Source organism: Cajanus cajan, chromosome 4, assembly GCF_000230855.2.
Source record: "Cajanus cajan strain Asha chromosome 4, NIPB_CcT2T_4, whole genome shotgun sequence".
In the NCBI taxonomy this organism is placed as follows: Eukaryota; Viridiplantae; Streptophyta; class Magnoliopsida; order Fabales; family Fabaceae; genus Cajanus; species Cajanus cajan.
Window position 1 is genome coordinate 48871227 of NC_138520.1, and position 14733 is coordinate 48885959.

The window sequence follows — 14733 nt, forward strand, 5'->3', positions numbered from 1 at the left end:
AAATGGGCCCAAGAAAATGCTAAGAACAAGAAGATCCATTTTTGGGTCACCCATTTGGGTCCGAATGTTGACAAAGCCAGAGCACTGAAGCAGAACAACCAACAAGGAGAAGAAGATGGATGCGAAAGATTGGAACCTTCTGGATGAAGCGTTAGGGCTTCACAACAACAACGCGAAGCCATGGCCTCTGTGTGGTCGCTTCGTGCTTGTTGAGGACTGTGTCGACACAAGCGCCGCTTTCGTTCTTCATCACATTCTCAAGCGCTCCTTCTCTTCTCACCCTTCTTCAGCCCTTCTCTTCATCGCCTTCTCTCACCCCTTTTCCCACTACGATCGCGTCCTCCGAAAACTTGTATTTCCCCTTCTCTCTATATGCTTTTATTCGGAACCGTGTTTGTTGCTTCGGATTTTTATGTTTTGGTGGTGCTGGTCATGCGTGTTTTGTATGATTGTATTGCAATTGGTTTCTTGTTGAACTGCTTTTGTTGCTCGTAAAGCTAGAGTTAGAGTGTGATTGGATGAATTTCATTGTAAGCACGTGGATTGGATAGTTTTATCTCTTAAGTTAAAATTAGCTGCGTAAGTTAGAATCGGCTTTTCAATAAGCTAAATGAAAGGACTTTTATGAGGGTTTGATTGGATAAATTCTTTTGGAAGCTCTTCTGAAGTTAATAAGGAAAAATGAAAAATGTTTTTTTTTTCTTTTATAAACTAAAATTAGGTTACGGATGAGTTAATTTGTAGAAGTTTTTTCATATAGCTTCTTCAAAAACTTATTTTTTTAATTTATGCATATAAACTAGTTTTGGATTATGTAGAAATTTATTTTATTACGATGTTTTTGTTTTCTTGGTGGGTGGGTGGTATTTGACAATCTTCATGGGTGCATGTGATAGGGTTGTAACTTAGCTGCTCAAAGAGATAATGGCAGATTCCTTTTCCTTGACATGCTTATGTTGCAGTGTCCAGGTGAGAAAATCAGGAATTGGTATTTGGTTCTTTTTCTTTCCTTGATACATTTTTCTCAGTTTGTTTGAAAAAAATGATGTAAGAATGGATTCATTGCGATAGTGTGTGTTCGATTATTACCAGTGTACTATTTTTAAAGTTTAGAGCAGGAACTACAAGTTAAGTGTATTTTAAAGGATAGTCCAAAAGCCATTGGTTCTAGGTGGGCTTTCTCTTCCGAGAAACCTTGCATTACACTTAGACTGATGCTAAGGAGTCAAAGGGAGGATTTGTGTCTCTTTTTAAACCTTTGTCCAGCCGTTTTGCAACCTGATACAGCAAAGAACTGCAAAATGTTTGCTTCCAAGTCTAAACCCTCTAAAGTGTGTATACAAAAGTTCTTCAAATATGTGTGCAAAAACAATATTGTATATATGATTCTCTTTTTTATAGGATCAGAAGTATTTGTCTTATTAATTTATTTAGGGTTTGTTAGCTTGAGAAATGTCAGCCTTTTTGGAAGAATAGATAAAATAAAACCTATTGCAAAGATGTCTTTGGTCCAAAGAATAGTGTTATAGTTATTATAATACATGTCCAATTAAAGTAGCTTATATCGACATTGCAGAGAATCAATAGTACTTTTTCAATTTCAGTTTTCTGCCTTGGGCCTTAAGCTAAGTCCTAGTATTGCCGGGTCTTATAGTGCTTCACAGCCCATACTCTTGAATCTTATCCTTAAGGTCTTTGTCATAATTTGTTATTAATGTTGTTGAAACGTGTTTGAGAGAAATTATATTAGAGCCATACAGCAGCCAAATAAAAAGCAACTATCTAAACAAAGGCAAGAGCAAATATATCGACTATGAATTACCCAATCCAAGGAAAACTGAAATTATGACCCAAAAGGAGGCAGGAAGGAGAATACAGTTTCCTGCCTATGAATAAGAGCCAAACTTGCTTGATAGAAGCACTGGGAGATTTGGTAGGGTTGAGGAGGGAAGTTCCTGTGGCAATCTACATCCAAACTGTTCTTTGGTGTTTATGAGTTGTGCATAATGCTCTTAATTTGGAAGGTCCTTTTCACATCAAACACTTGATCTAGGACCATCCCTTATCCCCCAATTTGGAATCTTGTCATTCTGTTCTATTCCATTACATTTCTATCACTTCTAACATAGCTTTACGGGCAATAATGAAAATGAGAAATTTATAGTCTGATGGATTATATACTTGGCTGAGTAACATCAAATTTATTGATGACTAGATGAAGGGAAACCCAATCATGATGGGCTTGCTTCTATATTTGAGAAAATTGAAAGAGTGATTGCTGCGTTACATCAAGACAAGAAATTCATCTCTATCATAATAGATGATATATCTTTTCTTGAAATTGCTGCTAACGGCTCTTCAAATGATGTTTTGAACTTGCTGCATTATTGCCACACGTTAACTTCAGAATATGTAAGATAATACTACCTTAAATGTGTTTATATCTATTCCAACGTTTGGAGTTTTATTTCTGTGTTTGTATCACAGGGTTGTGCATTTATTGCACTTGACCATAAGGACATTTATTTGAATGGAGACAAGGCTGCTGTTATCTTAGAGATGGAGTACGTTGCTGACATTTTGGTCAAGGCTGAACCATTGTCCACTGGTTTGGCAAAAGATGTGCATGGACAGGTATAGTTGTACCATTCGTCAGTACAATAAAATTCATATGAAACTGTTTATATGATTCCTCATTTTTAAAATGTTATCTTACTGAGGATATTCTTTATGACTTCCATTTGGTAGAGATTGACACCAACACCACGAAGGAGTTGCTATCTTTCCATCTAGGTCTAAGCTTATGAAAAAATTGTCAATTGCATTTTTTCATTTTGTTTAAATATACCCTGCTGTTTCTGTTACAATGGAAAATAGAATAGGAAAAATATTATAGGAAAGCTAAGAAAAAGTGAAAGTTTATTAAAGACAATAAGACACTTACCTTTGGCTTTCCAAACAAAGGTTGTTTCTCAAATTTCTGTCATTCCTTCTGTATTACATCCCAATGACCTAAGAAAACTGTCTTCATTTTTATGCTAGCTTAAATTTATTCTATTTGTTTCATGGGACCACAGTCTCCTCAAAATACAGGAGAGTGCTTGTTTACATAGTTGATTTGCAGATCTTTAAACAATGATATTTTCTTCCATAGCATGTCTGATCCACAATTCAATTTTTCAGCTTCCTATTTTGATCCCTCTAAATATCATCATCAATGTCAGTTAGGGCTTGTTTAAGGCATTCTGAATGCTACCCTACCTGTCAAAACCGTGTTGCTCATTGTGTATTTTAGGAAGTTTTATATTTTATCCTTGCTGTAATCTTATTCTTTATTACAACCATAGTAGTCAATCCCGGATAGCGGCGCAGAGCGGCCGACCCTAAAACTGGGATAGCGGGATGACGCGGAGCGGGATAACCGCTATTTAAATATTAATTTATATATATTAAATAATTAATAATATATATATAAAAGCTAAAAAAACAAAAAAATAACTCTAAATTCATGCTGCTGAAATAGAAATAGAATTTTCTGAAATTAAAAATAAAATTTTCTGAATTAAATTTAATCAGAAATTAAAAATAAAATTTGCTGAATTAAATTTAATCAGAAATTAAAAATAAAATTTTCTGAATTAAATTTAATCAGAAATTAAAAATAAAATTTGCTGAATTAAATTTAATCAGAAATTAAAAATAAAATTTTCTGAATTAAATTTAATCAGAAATTAAAAATAAATTTTCTGAATTAAATTTAATTAGAAATTAAAAATTAAATTTGCTGAATTAAATTTAATCAGAATTTAAAAATAAAATTTTTTGAATTAAATTTAATCAGAATTTAAAAATAAAATTTGTTCAATTAAATTAAATCAGAAATTAAAAAAAAATCAGTTGAAATAATTTAATAAATAATTAAAAAAAAAATATGTTGCATGTTGCATAAAAGGCATCCTCGAAGGAGAATAGAAGGAGAATAGAAGACAAACGCGCGTCGGAGCTTGCGGCCACGTCGGAGCTGCGTCGGAGCTGGAGGCACGTCGGAGTCCGAGGTGCGTTGGAGCTGGCGGCGCGTCGACGATGGAGGTGCGTCGGAGCCGGAGTTCGTCGGAGCTGCACGCTGCACGCACGATAGCCAGAGAAGAAGAAAGGGAGAGACGAAAGGAGGGGTTTGGTTTGGATGAGTCTGAAATCGCGAGAGGGAAAGGGAGGATTAGGGCAAAAAAACCCCATTGAAAAGACCGACTTACCCTTAATGAAGGGTAAGTCTGAAATCGCGCCACGATTCCGCGATTTGGGCCGCTCCGCTCCGCCTCCGACGCGGCCGCTCCAGCCGCTACACAAATCCGCTCCGCTCCAGCAGCCAGATTGCGGGGTGAGGCCGCTCCGCTCCGGAGTGCCGCGATAGCGGCCGCTCCGGCCGCTATTGACTACTATGATTACAACTATATCTTGCTATTAATAATAGGTTCATGTATTTAGAAACAATCCCATAATCACGGGGATTTGTTTCCCTAGAATTAGCTATGCATATTTCCTAAAATTGCCAGCAGGCTCATGTATATATAGGTCCAATGACCTCATAATTATAAAATAAGAAAAGAAAAAGTGAATATTAATATATTATTCCTTCTAAATTTGAGATGGTATCAAAACTCCTGATCTTTGGGAGCCTCTGACCGTGCCCGTAAACCCTAAGTTGCAGCCTTCATTGCTGCGCGACCTTGAGCCTTATTGCAACCTTCATTGTTGCCCAATCCACTCTACCTGGATCGCACATGCCTGTGATGGATGAGATCGTGAATCCTAGGTACAAATCCTAGATTGTTGGAGAATTGTAGAATGTTCATTTTGCTTATTGATTAAATGGAAAGAATTATCTCAAATGGTCACAATTCATTAGGACCATATTGAAAGGAAAAGGAAAGGTCAGTCACTTGACTGATAATGCCCCTGATGAAAAGGATGCCAAGTTCAATTCATAGGATGAAGAAGACTCCGTGATCATGACATGACTGTGGAATTCAATGGTCCTAAAAATTAGTGATACCTGCATGTTCCTTAAATCAGCAAAGGAAATTTGGGAGGCAGTAGAACAGGCCTATTCTAAGGCCAAGGATGTTGCTCAAATCTATGATGTAAAGGTGAAAACTGTGGTTGCCAAACAGGGAAACAAATCAATTCTAGAATATGTCAATCAACTCAAGTCCTATGGATGGAATTGGATCACTATCAAGTTATAAAAGCAAAGTGTTCAGAAGACTCAACAATCCTTAAGGAGTATATTGAACAAGATAGAGTCTATGATCTTTTGGTAGGCCTAAATCCTAAATATGACCAAGTCCAAATTCAAATCCTGGGAAAATTGAAAGTCCCAGGGCTTAATGAAGTAGTAGCCATTATCTAGAGAGAAGAAAGTAGGAGAGGATTGATGTTGGAGACCCCAATTGTTGAAAGCTTAGCAATGGTGGCCGAAGGAGGAACAACCGTGGTTGCTAACCAGAGGAAAAACTGGTTTCCCAATATGGAGAAAAAACATGAGGAAGTTTGGTGTACCTACTGCAACAAGTTGCGCCATATAAGGGAGGAGTGTTGGAAATTACATGGAAAACCCTCAAGCCAAGAATGGGGGCATAAAGGAGGCCCTCCAAAAAGGGGAGGGCAAGGGCAAGCACACATTGTTAATGGACAAGGTGAAGAATTTGTCCGGTTGAATCATGAAGAGATAGAAAGGGTAAGATCCTTCCTTAGTAAATTGGAGAAGCCCACAGGTACGTGCTCCTTATCATATTCTAGTAAGTTTCCATTCTCTTTTGAACTTAATGCTTTAGATACTCCCTTTACCCATTATTGGATACTAGATTTTGGAGCCACTAACTTGATTAAGAAACAAAAATCTGAGGTTAGCTTCGTTTTTTTTTTCTTCTCCAGTTTGTCTTAATGATTAAGAATCAATTTGGAGTTAGTATTAAGAGAATTAGGTCTGATGATGCCAAGGACTACTTTAACCTTGTGCTCAACTCTTTTTTCCAAAAGGAAGGGATAATCCATGAATCTTCATGTGTGAACACACACCAACAAAATGGGATTGTAGAAAGGAAAATGGGCACTTATTAGACCAAACTAGGGCTCTACTTTTTCAAAATACTGTTCCTTAGAAATTTTGGGGGGAAGCCCTTCTTACTGCCACCATAGTAGTCAATAGCGGGCGGAGCGGCCGCTATCACGGCGCTCTGGAGCGGAGGGGCCCGACCTTGCCATTTTGATGTTGTCGCGTCACAGATGTGTGTCGTGGCTGGAGCGGCTGCGTCGGTGGCGGAGCGGAGCGGCCAGAAACGCTAGAATCGCGACGCTTCTTTGACATACCCTTCATTAAGGGTAAGTTTGTCTTTTCAGTTGGGCTTTATTTGCCCTAATTTTTCTCTCCCTCTTGCGAAACCACTCCTTTTCTCACGGCTTGCACTCCCTCTCCTCTCTCTCTCTCAGACGATTGATTCTTCTCTCTCGAGGACGACCGTCGACGCACTCCGGTTCCGACGCTCCTCCAATTCCGCAACGCACTCCAGTTTCGACGTAGTCCTCCAGCTCCGACGCGCCTCCACTCCGACTCTGAGGCTCCTCCAGCTCTGTCGTGCCTCGTTTGTCTTCTTTTCTCTTCTCTGTTCCAATTTTATAATTCAACAGAATTTTTTTTTATTTCTCATTAAATTTAATTAAGCAGAATTTATTTAATTTCTGAATAAATTTAATTTAGCAGATTTTATTTTTAATTTCTGATTAAATTTAATTCAGCAATTTTTTTTAATTTCTAATTAAATTTAATTCAGCAGATTTTTTTTTAATTTCTGATTAAATTTAATTCAGCAATTTTTTTTAATTTCTGATTAAATTTATTTCAGCAGATTTTTTTTTTAAATTTCTGATTAAATTTAATTCAACAGATTTTTTTTAAATTTCTGATTAAATTTAATTCAGCAGCTTTTTTTTTATAGCTTTTATATATATATTATTAATTATTTAATATATAAATTAATATTAAAATAGCGGTTATCCCGCTTTGCATCATCCTGCTATCCCGTTTTTAGGGTCGACTGCTCCGCTCCGCTATCCGGGATTGACTACTATGATTGCCACCTACCTAATCAATAGGTTACCCTCTAAAATCTTAGAATCAAAAAGCCCCATGGAAGTCCTATCCTCATTCTACCCACACTTGGACCCTACCAATAAACTCCAACATAGAATATTTGGGTGTGTATCCTTTGTGCATGTTCATAGTAATGAAAGGGAAAAACTGGATCCTAGGGCTGTCCAAGGTATATTCTTAGGGTACTCAACCACACAAAAGGGATACAAATGTTTTCACCCCCCAACAAAAAGATTCTATGTGTCAAGGGATGTCACCTTCAACGAACAAGAGAGCTACTTCAAGCAGCCTTATCCTCAGGGGGAAAATTTAAGAGAGGAAGATAAGCCTCTCAGGCTCTCAAATATAGCATTTGGACCTGAAATTGGGACAAATAACGTTGCTGTCCCTGAAACCAAGAGAGAACAAAACAAGCACCTGAACCTACACCCAATGGTGGGAAATTTGGGGAAAATATGGTATATTCAAGGAGAGACAAGGCCATTCCAGAATCTGTCCATGTCCAAGAATCCAACCCACCATCATTACATGAGGTAACACATTCTAATCCTATAAATTCCAATAATTCTAATAAGTTTGTTTTTGAAAATTCAGAAGCACATGTGGACCAAAACCTGGACCTTCCCATTGCCCTTAAAAAAGGAACTATGCACCCAACAACCACTTTACCCTCTATCAAACTTCCTATCCTTTGAAAAATTCTCTCCTACTCATAAAACCTTTCTCACAAACCTAAACTCCACACCCACACCTTCCTATGTATCTGAAGCATTAACTGATAGGAAATGGAAACAAGTCATGGATGTGGAAATGGAATCGTTTTAACAATAATAAGACCTGGGAACTTGTCACCTTACCATCTGGAAAAAAACCAGTAGGGTGCAAGTGGGTATATACCGTAAAGGATCGGGCTGATGGGACTATTGAACGTTACAAGGCAAGGTTAGTGACCAAAGGATTCACTCAAACTGATGGAGTGGATTACTTGGAGACATTTGCTCCGGTTGTTAAAATGAACACGGTAAGAGTAATATTGTCATTAGTAGCAAATCATGATTGGGACCTGTAGTAGTTTGATGTGAATAATGCATTCCTACACGTAGACCATGAAGAAGAAATATACATGGAGTTGCCCCTTGGTTATGATGGACGAGTTGTTGCTGGAACTGTTTGCAAGCTAAAAAAAGCTCTATGGGCTGAAACAATTCCCAAGAGCATGGTTTGGAAGATTCACCAAAGTTATAACAAGTCTGAGCTATAAATAGAGCCAAGGGGATCGGACTTTATTTATCATTCATTCAGTTTCAGGGGGAGTAACAATATTATTGGTGTATGTAGATGATATTATAGTAACTAGGGATGAAAAAAAAGGAGCAACAAGTGTTGAGTCAATGCCTTGCCATGGAATTCGAGATCAAGACATTAGGGAGACTTAAAATATTTTTTGGGAATTGAAGTGGCCTATTCCAAGAAAGGAGTCTTCATATTTGAACAAAAATATATTACTGACTTGCTTAAAGAAATAGGTAAGATAGCCTGCAAACCAACAAGTACTCAAGTTGATTGAAATATAAAGTTGGGAAGTGCGGAGGAGGATATTGCCGTGGACAAGGAAATGTATCAAAGACTTGTGGGCAGACTTATTTACTTATTTCACACTAGGTCAGACATTACTTTTGCTATGAGTCTAGTCAACTAGTTTATGAACCAACCAAAGGAAGCACATTTACAGGCTTCCTTTAGAATTGTCCAGTATTTAATAGGGACTCCAAGAAGAGGGATTTTGTTCAAATGTAATAAGAGTGAGTCTTGAAGCATATATGGATGCATATTATGCAGGGTCAGTTGTGGATAGGAGATCAACTACTGGATATTGCACCTTCCTTGGTGGAAACCTAGGGACTTGGAAGAGCAAAAAACAGAGTGTAGTAGCTAGATTGAGTGCTAAAGTAGAATTTCGTGCAATGGCCCAAGGAATATGTGAACTTCTATGGCCAAAGATTATGTTGGAAGACCTGAAGATAAGGTGGGACGAACCTATGAGGTTATATTGTGACAATAAACGTGCAATTAGTATAGCCCACAACCCGGTGCAGCATGATAGAACTAAACATATCAAGTGGACAGACATTTTATCAAGGAAAAGCTAGACAGTGGCATGATTTGCACCCCATGTGTCCACTCAGAGTCAACTTGCAGATATACTCACCAAGGGGCTGAACTTCCTTAACTTTGAAAGAATTATATCCAAGCTGAGAATGAATAATACTTACTTTCTAGCTTGAGGGGCAGTGTCAAAATGGTGCTGCTCATTGTGTATTTTAGGAAGTTTTATATTTTATTTTTGCTGTAATCTTATTCTTTATTACAGCTGTATCTTGCTATTAATACTAGGTTTATGTATTTAGAAACAATCTCATAATCACATGGGTTTGTCTCCCTAGAATTAGCTGTCCATATTTCCTAAAATTGCCAGCAGGCTCATGTATATATAGGTCCAATGTCCTCATAATTATAAAATAAGAAAAGAAAAAGTGAATATTATTCTGATAGACACCAACTGGTATGAGAATAAGGACTGAATTTTATTCAACTTAACTGATACGGAATTACAAATTACATAGGAAATTTAGTAAACTGATTTGAGTGCAAAGGTTTCCTCACAAGATGTTCGAAAGCTTGGTCTCTCCCTTCCTGAAACCACTCAAAAACTGCCTAACCTTTGTCCTGCTTCTTCTGCTATTTTTATTCTGCTAATAACTGCCTGGAGGCAGTTACGCTTGCCCCCACTAATAGCACCCAGTGCCTAATTAAAATAATAATAACTGCTAAAATAATTAATAACTGCTAAAACAATTCAGTCCTATTATAAAACCTAAGTCTTGGCTCTCTTATAATATTTACTTATAAGAGGCCTAACATATTCCTTCTAAATTTGAGACTACCAATTAAAGAATAATAAAAGGAGAAAAGAAATCATTTATTGTTTTTCTTCCCATTGTTGAAATATGTTGTAGTAATGTAGTGGTAACACTGCAACTGCTAAATAGCTCATGCTACTGTTTGTGTTAATTCTTTGGATTTCTCATTTCTGTTCAAGATGATTTAATATAGCAACTTTTGTCTGTAACTTTGGATTAAATCATATCATATCAACCTTGGTTAATTATGTTTTATTGTTCATCTTTTGCAGTTGATGGTGTTAGATAAGGAAACACAACATCAACATGGAATTTCGGCCATTAAGACTCACAATTTTCACTTCAAGATCAAGGAAAATGGCATTGAGTGCTTTTATCCTGGCACAAAAATCTAATGCTGATCAATAATGCTTGTTGTACAACTGTAATCTTGGAAGAGTAAATACTTAATCTTTTTATTTGTACTTTTCATTTATTTGGTAGAAAGTGATTCTTGACTGTGCAATCTTAAAAGAGTCAAGAATACTTCATTTTTTTTGTTTACTATTCATTTATTTGGTAGGAAGTGATTCTTAATTTTTAGTGGGGACCTTATTTATTTTAAAATGTCTTTGAATGAATTTTCACTCGATATTGTAAGATGACAATCTCCAATATTATTATACTCGAATTGGTCATTGACATAGTTAAGTGAGTTAATGGCCGTGTTTAAAAATTGGTCGTCGAATAGATTGGTCTGACCGGGAACCTGTGCTGTAACTTGTTCTAGTCCAAGCCCCCTTGTTCAATTGGGTGTACCATTGATTGACTTTTAGTTGGTATTACTTGGCTGGTTTTTCAGAAGAGCTAGTGAATTGACAATTTGAGTGACTTGGACCAGTTTGTGAATTTTTTTTTAAACATTGAAATGTTTCAATTACAACAATTCAAAACTAGAAACATGCACCTGACTTTCAAACACACCCTGAAAGAATGTCTTTTGTAGAGTGAATCACCAAATTTTTTTTTGTGACATAATGGGGCTAGGCTCCTAAAGAAGCAAGATGATTAAAAGTTAAAATCCTCTTGGAAATCTCTCGGAAGAGTAGTAAAAGAGGCCTCAACCAGTAAAGTAGTTTAATGTCTAGTATATGGTAGAGAACAGTGAGACAATTCCCACTGATGTGTATTACTGTTACATATCAAATATGAGAGATCAGTATACAATACAAAAGTTAAGTCAGAAGAATGAAAAGACTGACACCTATCACTGCAGCTAGATAAAGTCAAAACAGCTTTATAAAAGCTGAACATGAAGGTAATAGAAACTTCTAACTTAACAAAAGTAAAGGAAATAAAAGTAGGAGCAACATTATAAACCTTAAGGTGAAAATTCATATTTATACCATGCCTTGCAAACAATTCTGTTACATTGGATTTAGGCTGATAATTCAGGCATGTCTATTTCTATCACATTGGATTCTAAAAATGTTTCTTTAAATAGAAATGATACTGTAGTTAGTGATGAAGTTGTTTCTACAAATTCTGGCACATCAGATCAGCAGTCTGTTGATCTCCTAGTAACAACGTGCAAGGATAGTTCAGAGAATGCTGGAAGTGGTTCAGTGTCTCTTCCAGCATCAGGTATCAAGAACAAACCAGTTTCAGAGTCCAGTAAGGTGAAAACTTCATCAAAGGGGAAAAAGAAACGAAAAGAGATTCTTCAGAAGGTTGATGCTGCTGGGTCAACATCTAATCTTTATAATGCATACAAGGGACCTGAGGAAAAGAAAGAAACTGCTGTAAGTTTAGAGAAAACAGAACTTGATGGAAAAGAAAGTGCTTCTACTTCTGGAAATTTAGAGCAGATGCCACTGATGCGGCTGAGCCAGATGCTGGAGCAGGTGAGAAAAATAAGCAGAGTAAAGCTGAACTTGTTGATTGGGAGGATGCTGCTGACATGTCTACTCCAAAGTCCAAAACTAAAACCTAACAGGATACTGATGGAAGTGCAGTTACTGCCAAAAAAGTATTCTTGAGATTTCTTTTTGAAATTTGCAGAGCAATGTACTGATCTTCCTGAAGGGTTTGAAATCACGGCAGACATAGCTGAGGTTTTGATGAGTGCTAATGTTAATTCTCATGTAATTGAATGTGATGTGATTCACATTCTTCTACTGGAAGAAGACATATGATGGGTATTATTAGATTGATTGGAGAACTATATACGAAGAAAATGTTGGCAGAGAGGATTATGCATGAATGCATCAAGAAATTACCAGGTTAGTATCAAGATCTGGATGAAGAATATATTGAAGCTTTGTGCAAGCTGATGATTACTGTTGGGGAGATGATTGACCATCCCAAAGCAAAGGAACATATGGATGCATATTTTGAAATGATGAGATCATTATCAGTCAGCACAAACTTATCTTCTAGGGTGAGGTTGATGTTGAAGGATGTCATTGATTTGAGGAAGAATAATTGGCAACAAAGAAGAAAAGTTGAAGGCCTAAAGAAGATTGAGGAGGTGCACAGAGATGCTTCTCAAGAGCGGATGATTCATGTTATCTCCTAGTTCTCAGATGGGTGGACTGCATGGATTGCCTACTCAAGTTCAAGGGTCTGGTTCTCATGATGTTCACATGGATGAAAGGCAAACTTATGAGGCCAGGACATTGTCAGTTCCCTTGCCTCAAAGACCTTCAGGTGACGAGTCAATCACCTTGGTATTTATGGGTGGTCCTTCTAGAGGCATGTCCAGTAGAGGTCCACCTGCAGTTTCAAGTTTGACTGGTCTTAATGGTTATAATAATTTGCCAGAGAGCATTTCATACAGCTCTAGGGAGGACCCTGCATGGAGATATACACCAGATAGATTTTCCAGTTCAACTGCTTACGATCAATCTAGTGTTCAAGATCGGAAAATAAATTATGGCAGCAGGGACTTCAGAAATTCAAATAGGGTTCTTGATAAACCAGTTGTAACTTCACCACCTGCCAGAATGCAAGGTACAACAGTCTCCCAGGATAAGAGGAAAACTTGTGTGCTTAATGTATGCTGTGTCTACCATTTTGTTGTTATTTAGATTTGCCTTAGTTGATTTAGCCGCTTCTTTTCTTCTTAAAGGTCAACTTCCTGAAGTTGCCTGTGCTATATACATTAGTGTTTTTTTTTTTTTTGAACTTTTGCTAAGCCTATGTGTGCTGCTTTTGAAGTTTCTATCACTGTTTCACTCAGCATCTGAAAATGTTTAACTCCGTATGTTTCTAAATATAGGATTTTGTGTTGGTGATGATGATTTTCATTATATGGTTATGAACCCTGAGTTTTATGGTTGTATGTAATAACCTTTTCTTATGGTTTCAAACTTGCTGTGTGTTCAACGGGCTTTTGTCTATTGTTTTAGGAAAATGTTGTGATTATTTCTCTCTGTTTGGCCTCTTTTCTTTTTCCAACCTATGATTTTAGAAAAAATGGCATGTTGAAGACCTTAACATCTCTTCATTACTGTTATCCACATGGTTCAAAGTGATGGCCAAACCATGGGGTTTGCTTATTTTTCCCCTGCTTTTATTTCTATTCCTTTTTAGGATTCAAACTGTATTTTTTGCTACTGCTACAATCATTTTAATTATTATTTTGCTACAACATCCAGTAAATGTTGATTGTCGAGAGTTTCATGATATAGATTCAATGTATGTTTGGCAAGTGTTTGCAAAATTGATTTTGATGTCATGTGATTTATATTTGAATGTCTAAAAGCAAGTTACTATTAAATTCAGTATAAAATTTTTTATCCAACACAAACTACATGAACTTGGTTCAACTCAATTCTGGAGCCATGGTCAGTTATTTAACTTCAAATCAAACATGTGGACATTTGCTTAATTAAAGCCATGTTTGCTGATATTTTAATGTGATTCTGGATCATGTAACATGAATCGAAACATATAGCCAATGTTTAATTTTAAGTACGGTCACAATGAATGTTGATCTCTAATTTTGTAGTGTTGCAGTGATGATTTATTTTGCAGTTATTTTGTCTTATGACATTCATCTAACTGTAAGTTATTGAATCCAGTGCTAGAGATTTGAACGAAGTTGTTATATGCATCAAAGATCCGAACTCTCCAAGCTTTCATCTTTCCATGGTTTCTCTGAGTGATGGACTCATTTGAGAGAAAGGACACAGAGAGTTCTTTTGTCCCAGCTGCTTATTTACCTTGTGAAATCTGAGGATGGACCCTTGGGTCAAGCCCAGCTTAATAAAGGGTGAGATTATTCCATCTGTCATTCCGAGAGTAAAGAAAGAGATTGTTACTCATTCCTTTTTATTATTCCTGGATAGGTTGGAATCTGTTCTGATTACTTTGGAAGATGTGGTTAATGGTGCCCCCAAAGCACCAGAGTTTCTTGGCTGTGTTATTGCCAAAGCTATAACAGAGCATGTAGTCTCTTTGAAAGAGATTGGGCGGTTAATACATGAGGGTGGAGAGGAACCGGGCAGCCTCTTTGAAGTTGGACTAGCAGCTGATGTTCTTGGAAGCACCTTGGAGGTAATAAAAATGTATAAGGGTGATGCTGTTTTGAGTGAGATCTGTGCAAGCTCCAACTTGTGGTTGGAGGCCTTCCAGCCACTGAAACCTCTTACATCAAGGAAATTAGAGAAATTTATTTAG

General features: G+C 36.9%; 3 protein-coding genes across 6 annotated transcripts; all 3 read left to right on the forward strand.

Moving 5' to 3' along the window:
* ELP6 (elongator protein 6) lies at positions 1-11748 on the forward strand. Of its 2 annotated transcripts, XM_083072526.1 has the most exons (6): positions 1-352; positions 897-969; positions 2216-2412; positions 2488-2634; positions 10344-10509; positions 11608-11748. In XM_083072526.1, the coding sequence occupies exons 1-5, from the start codon at positions 116-118 to the stop codon at positions 10464-10466; spliced, it is 777 nt and encodes a 258-aa protein (XP_082928652.1). In that variant the 5' UTR covers positions 1-115; the 3' UTR covers positions 10467-10509; positions 11608-11748. The 2 variants fall into 2 exon arrangements, with proteins under 2 accessions (XP_082928652.1, XP_020223276.1); XM_020367687.3 differs by lacking the exon at positions 11608-11748 and having other exon boundaries at positions 2-352; positions 10344-10798.
* A 199-nt stretch (positions 11749-11947) lies between these two features.
* LOC109806209 (eukaryotic translation initiation factor 4G) lies at positions 11948-14542 on the forward strand. 3 transcript variants are annotated; one of them, XM_083072529.1, is made up of 4 exons: positions 11948-12759; positions 12874-13106; positions 14136-14326; positions 14403-14542. In XM_083072529.1, the coding sequence occupies exons 1-3, from the start codon at positions 12615-12617 to the stop codon at positions 14139-14141; spliced, it is 384 nt and encodes a 127-aa protein (XP_082928655.1). In that variant the 5' UTR covers positions 11948-12614; the 3' UTR covers positions 14142-14326; positions 14403-14542. The 3 variants fall into 3 exon arrangements, with proteins under 3 accessions (XP_082928655.1, XP_082928654.1, XP_082928653.1); XM_083072528.1 differs by having other exon boundaries at positions 12615-13062; XM_083072527.1 differs by lacking the exon at positions 14403-14542 and having other exon boundaries at positions 12615-13106; positions 14136-14269.
* On the forward strand, positions 14293-14733 carry LOC145957335 (eukaryotic translation initiation factor 4G-like). The gene has a single exon (XM_083073570.1). The coding sequence runs from the start codon at positions 14293-14295 to the stop codon at positions 14731-14733; it is 441 nt and encodes a 146-aa protein (XP_082929696.1).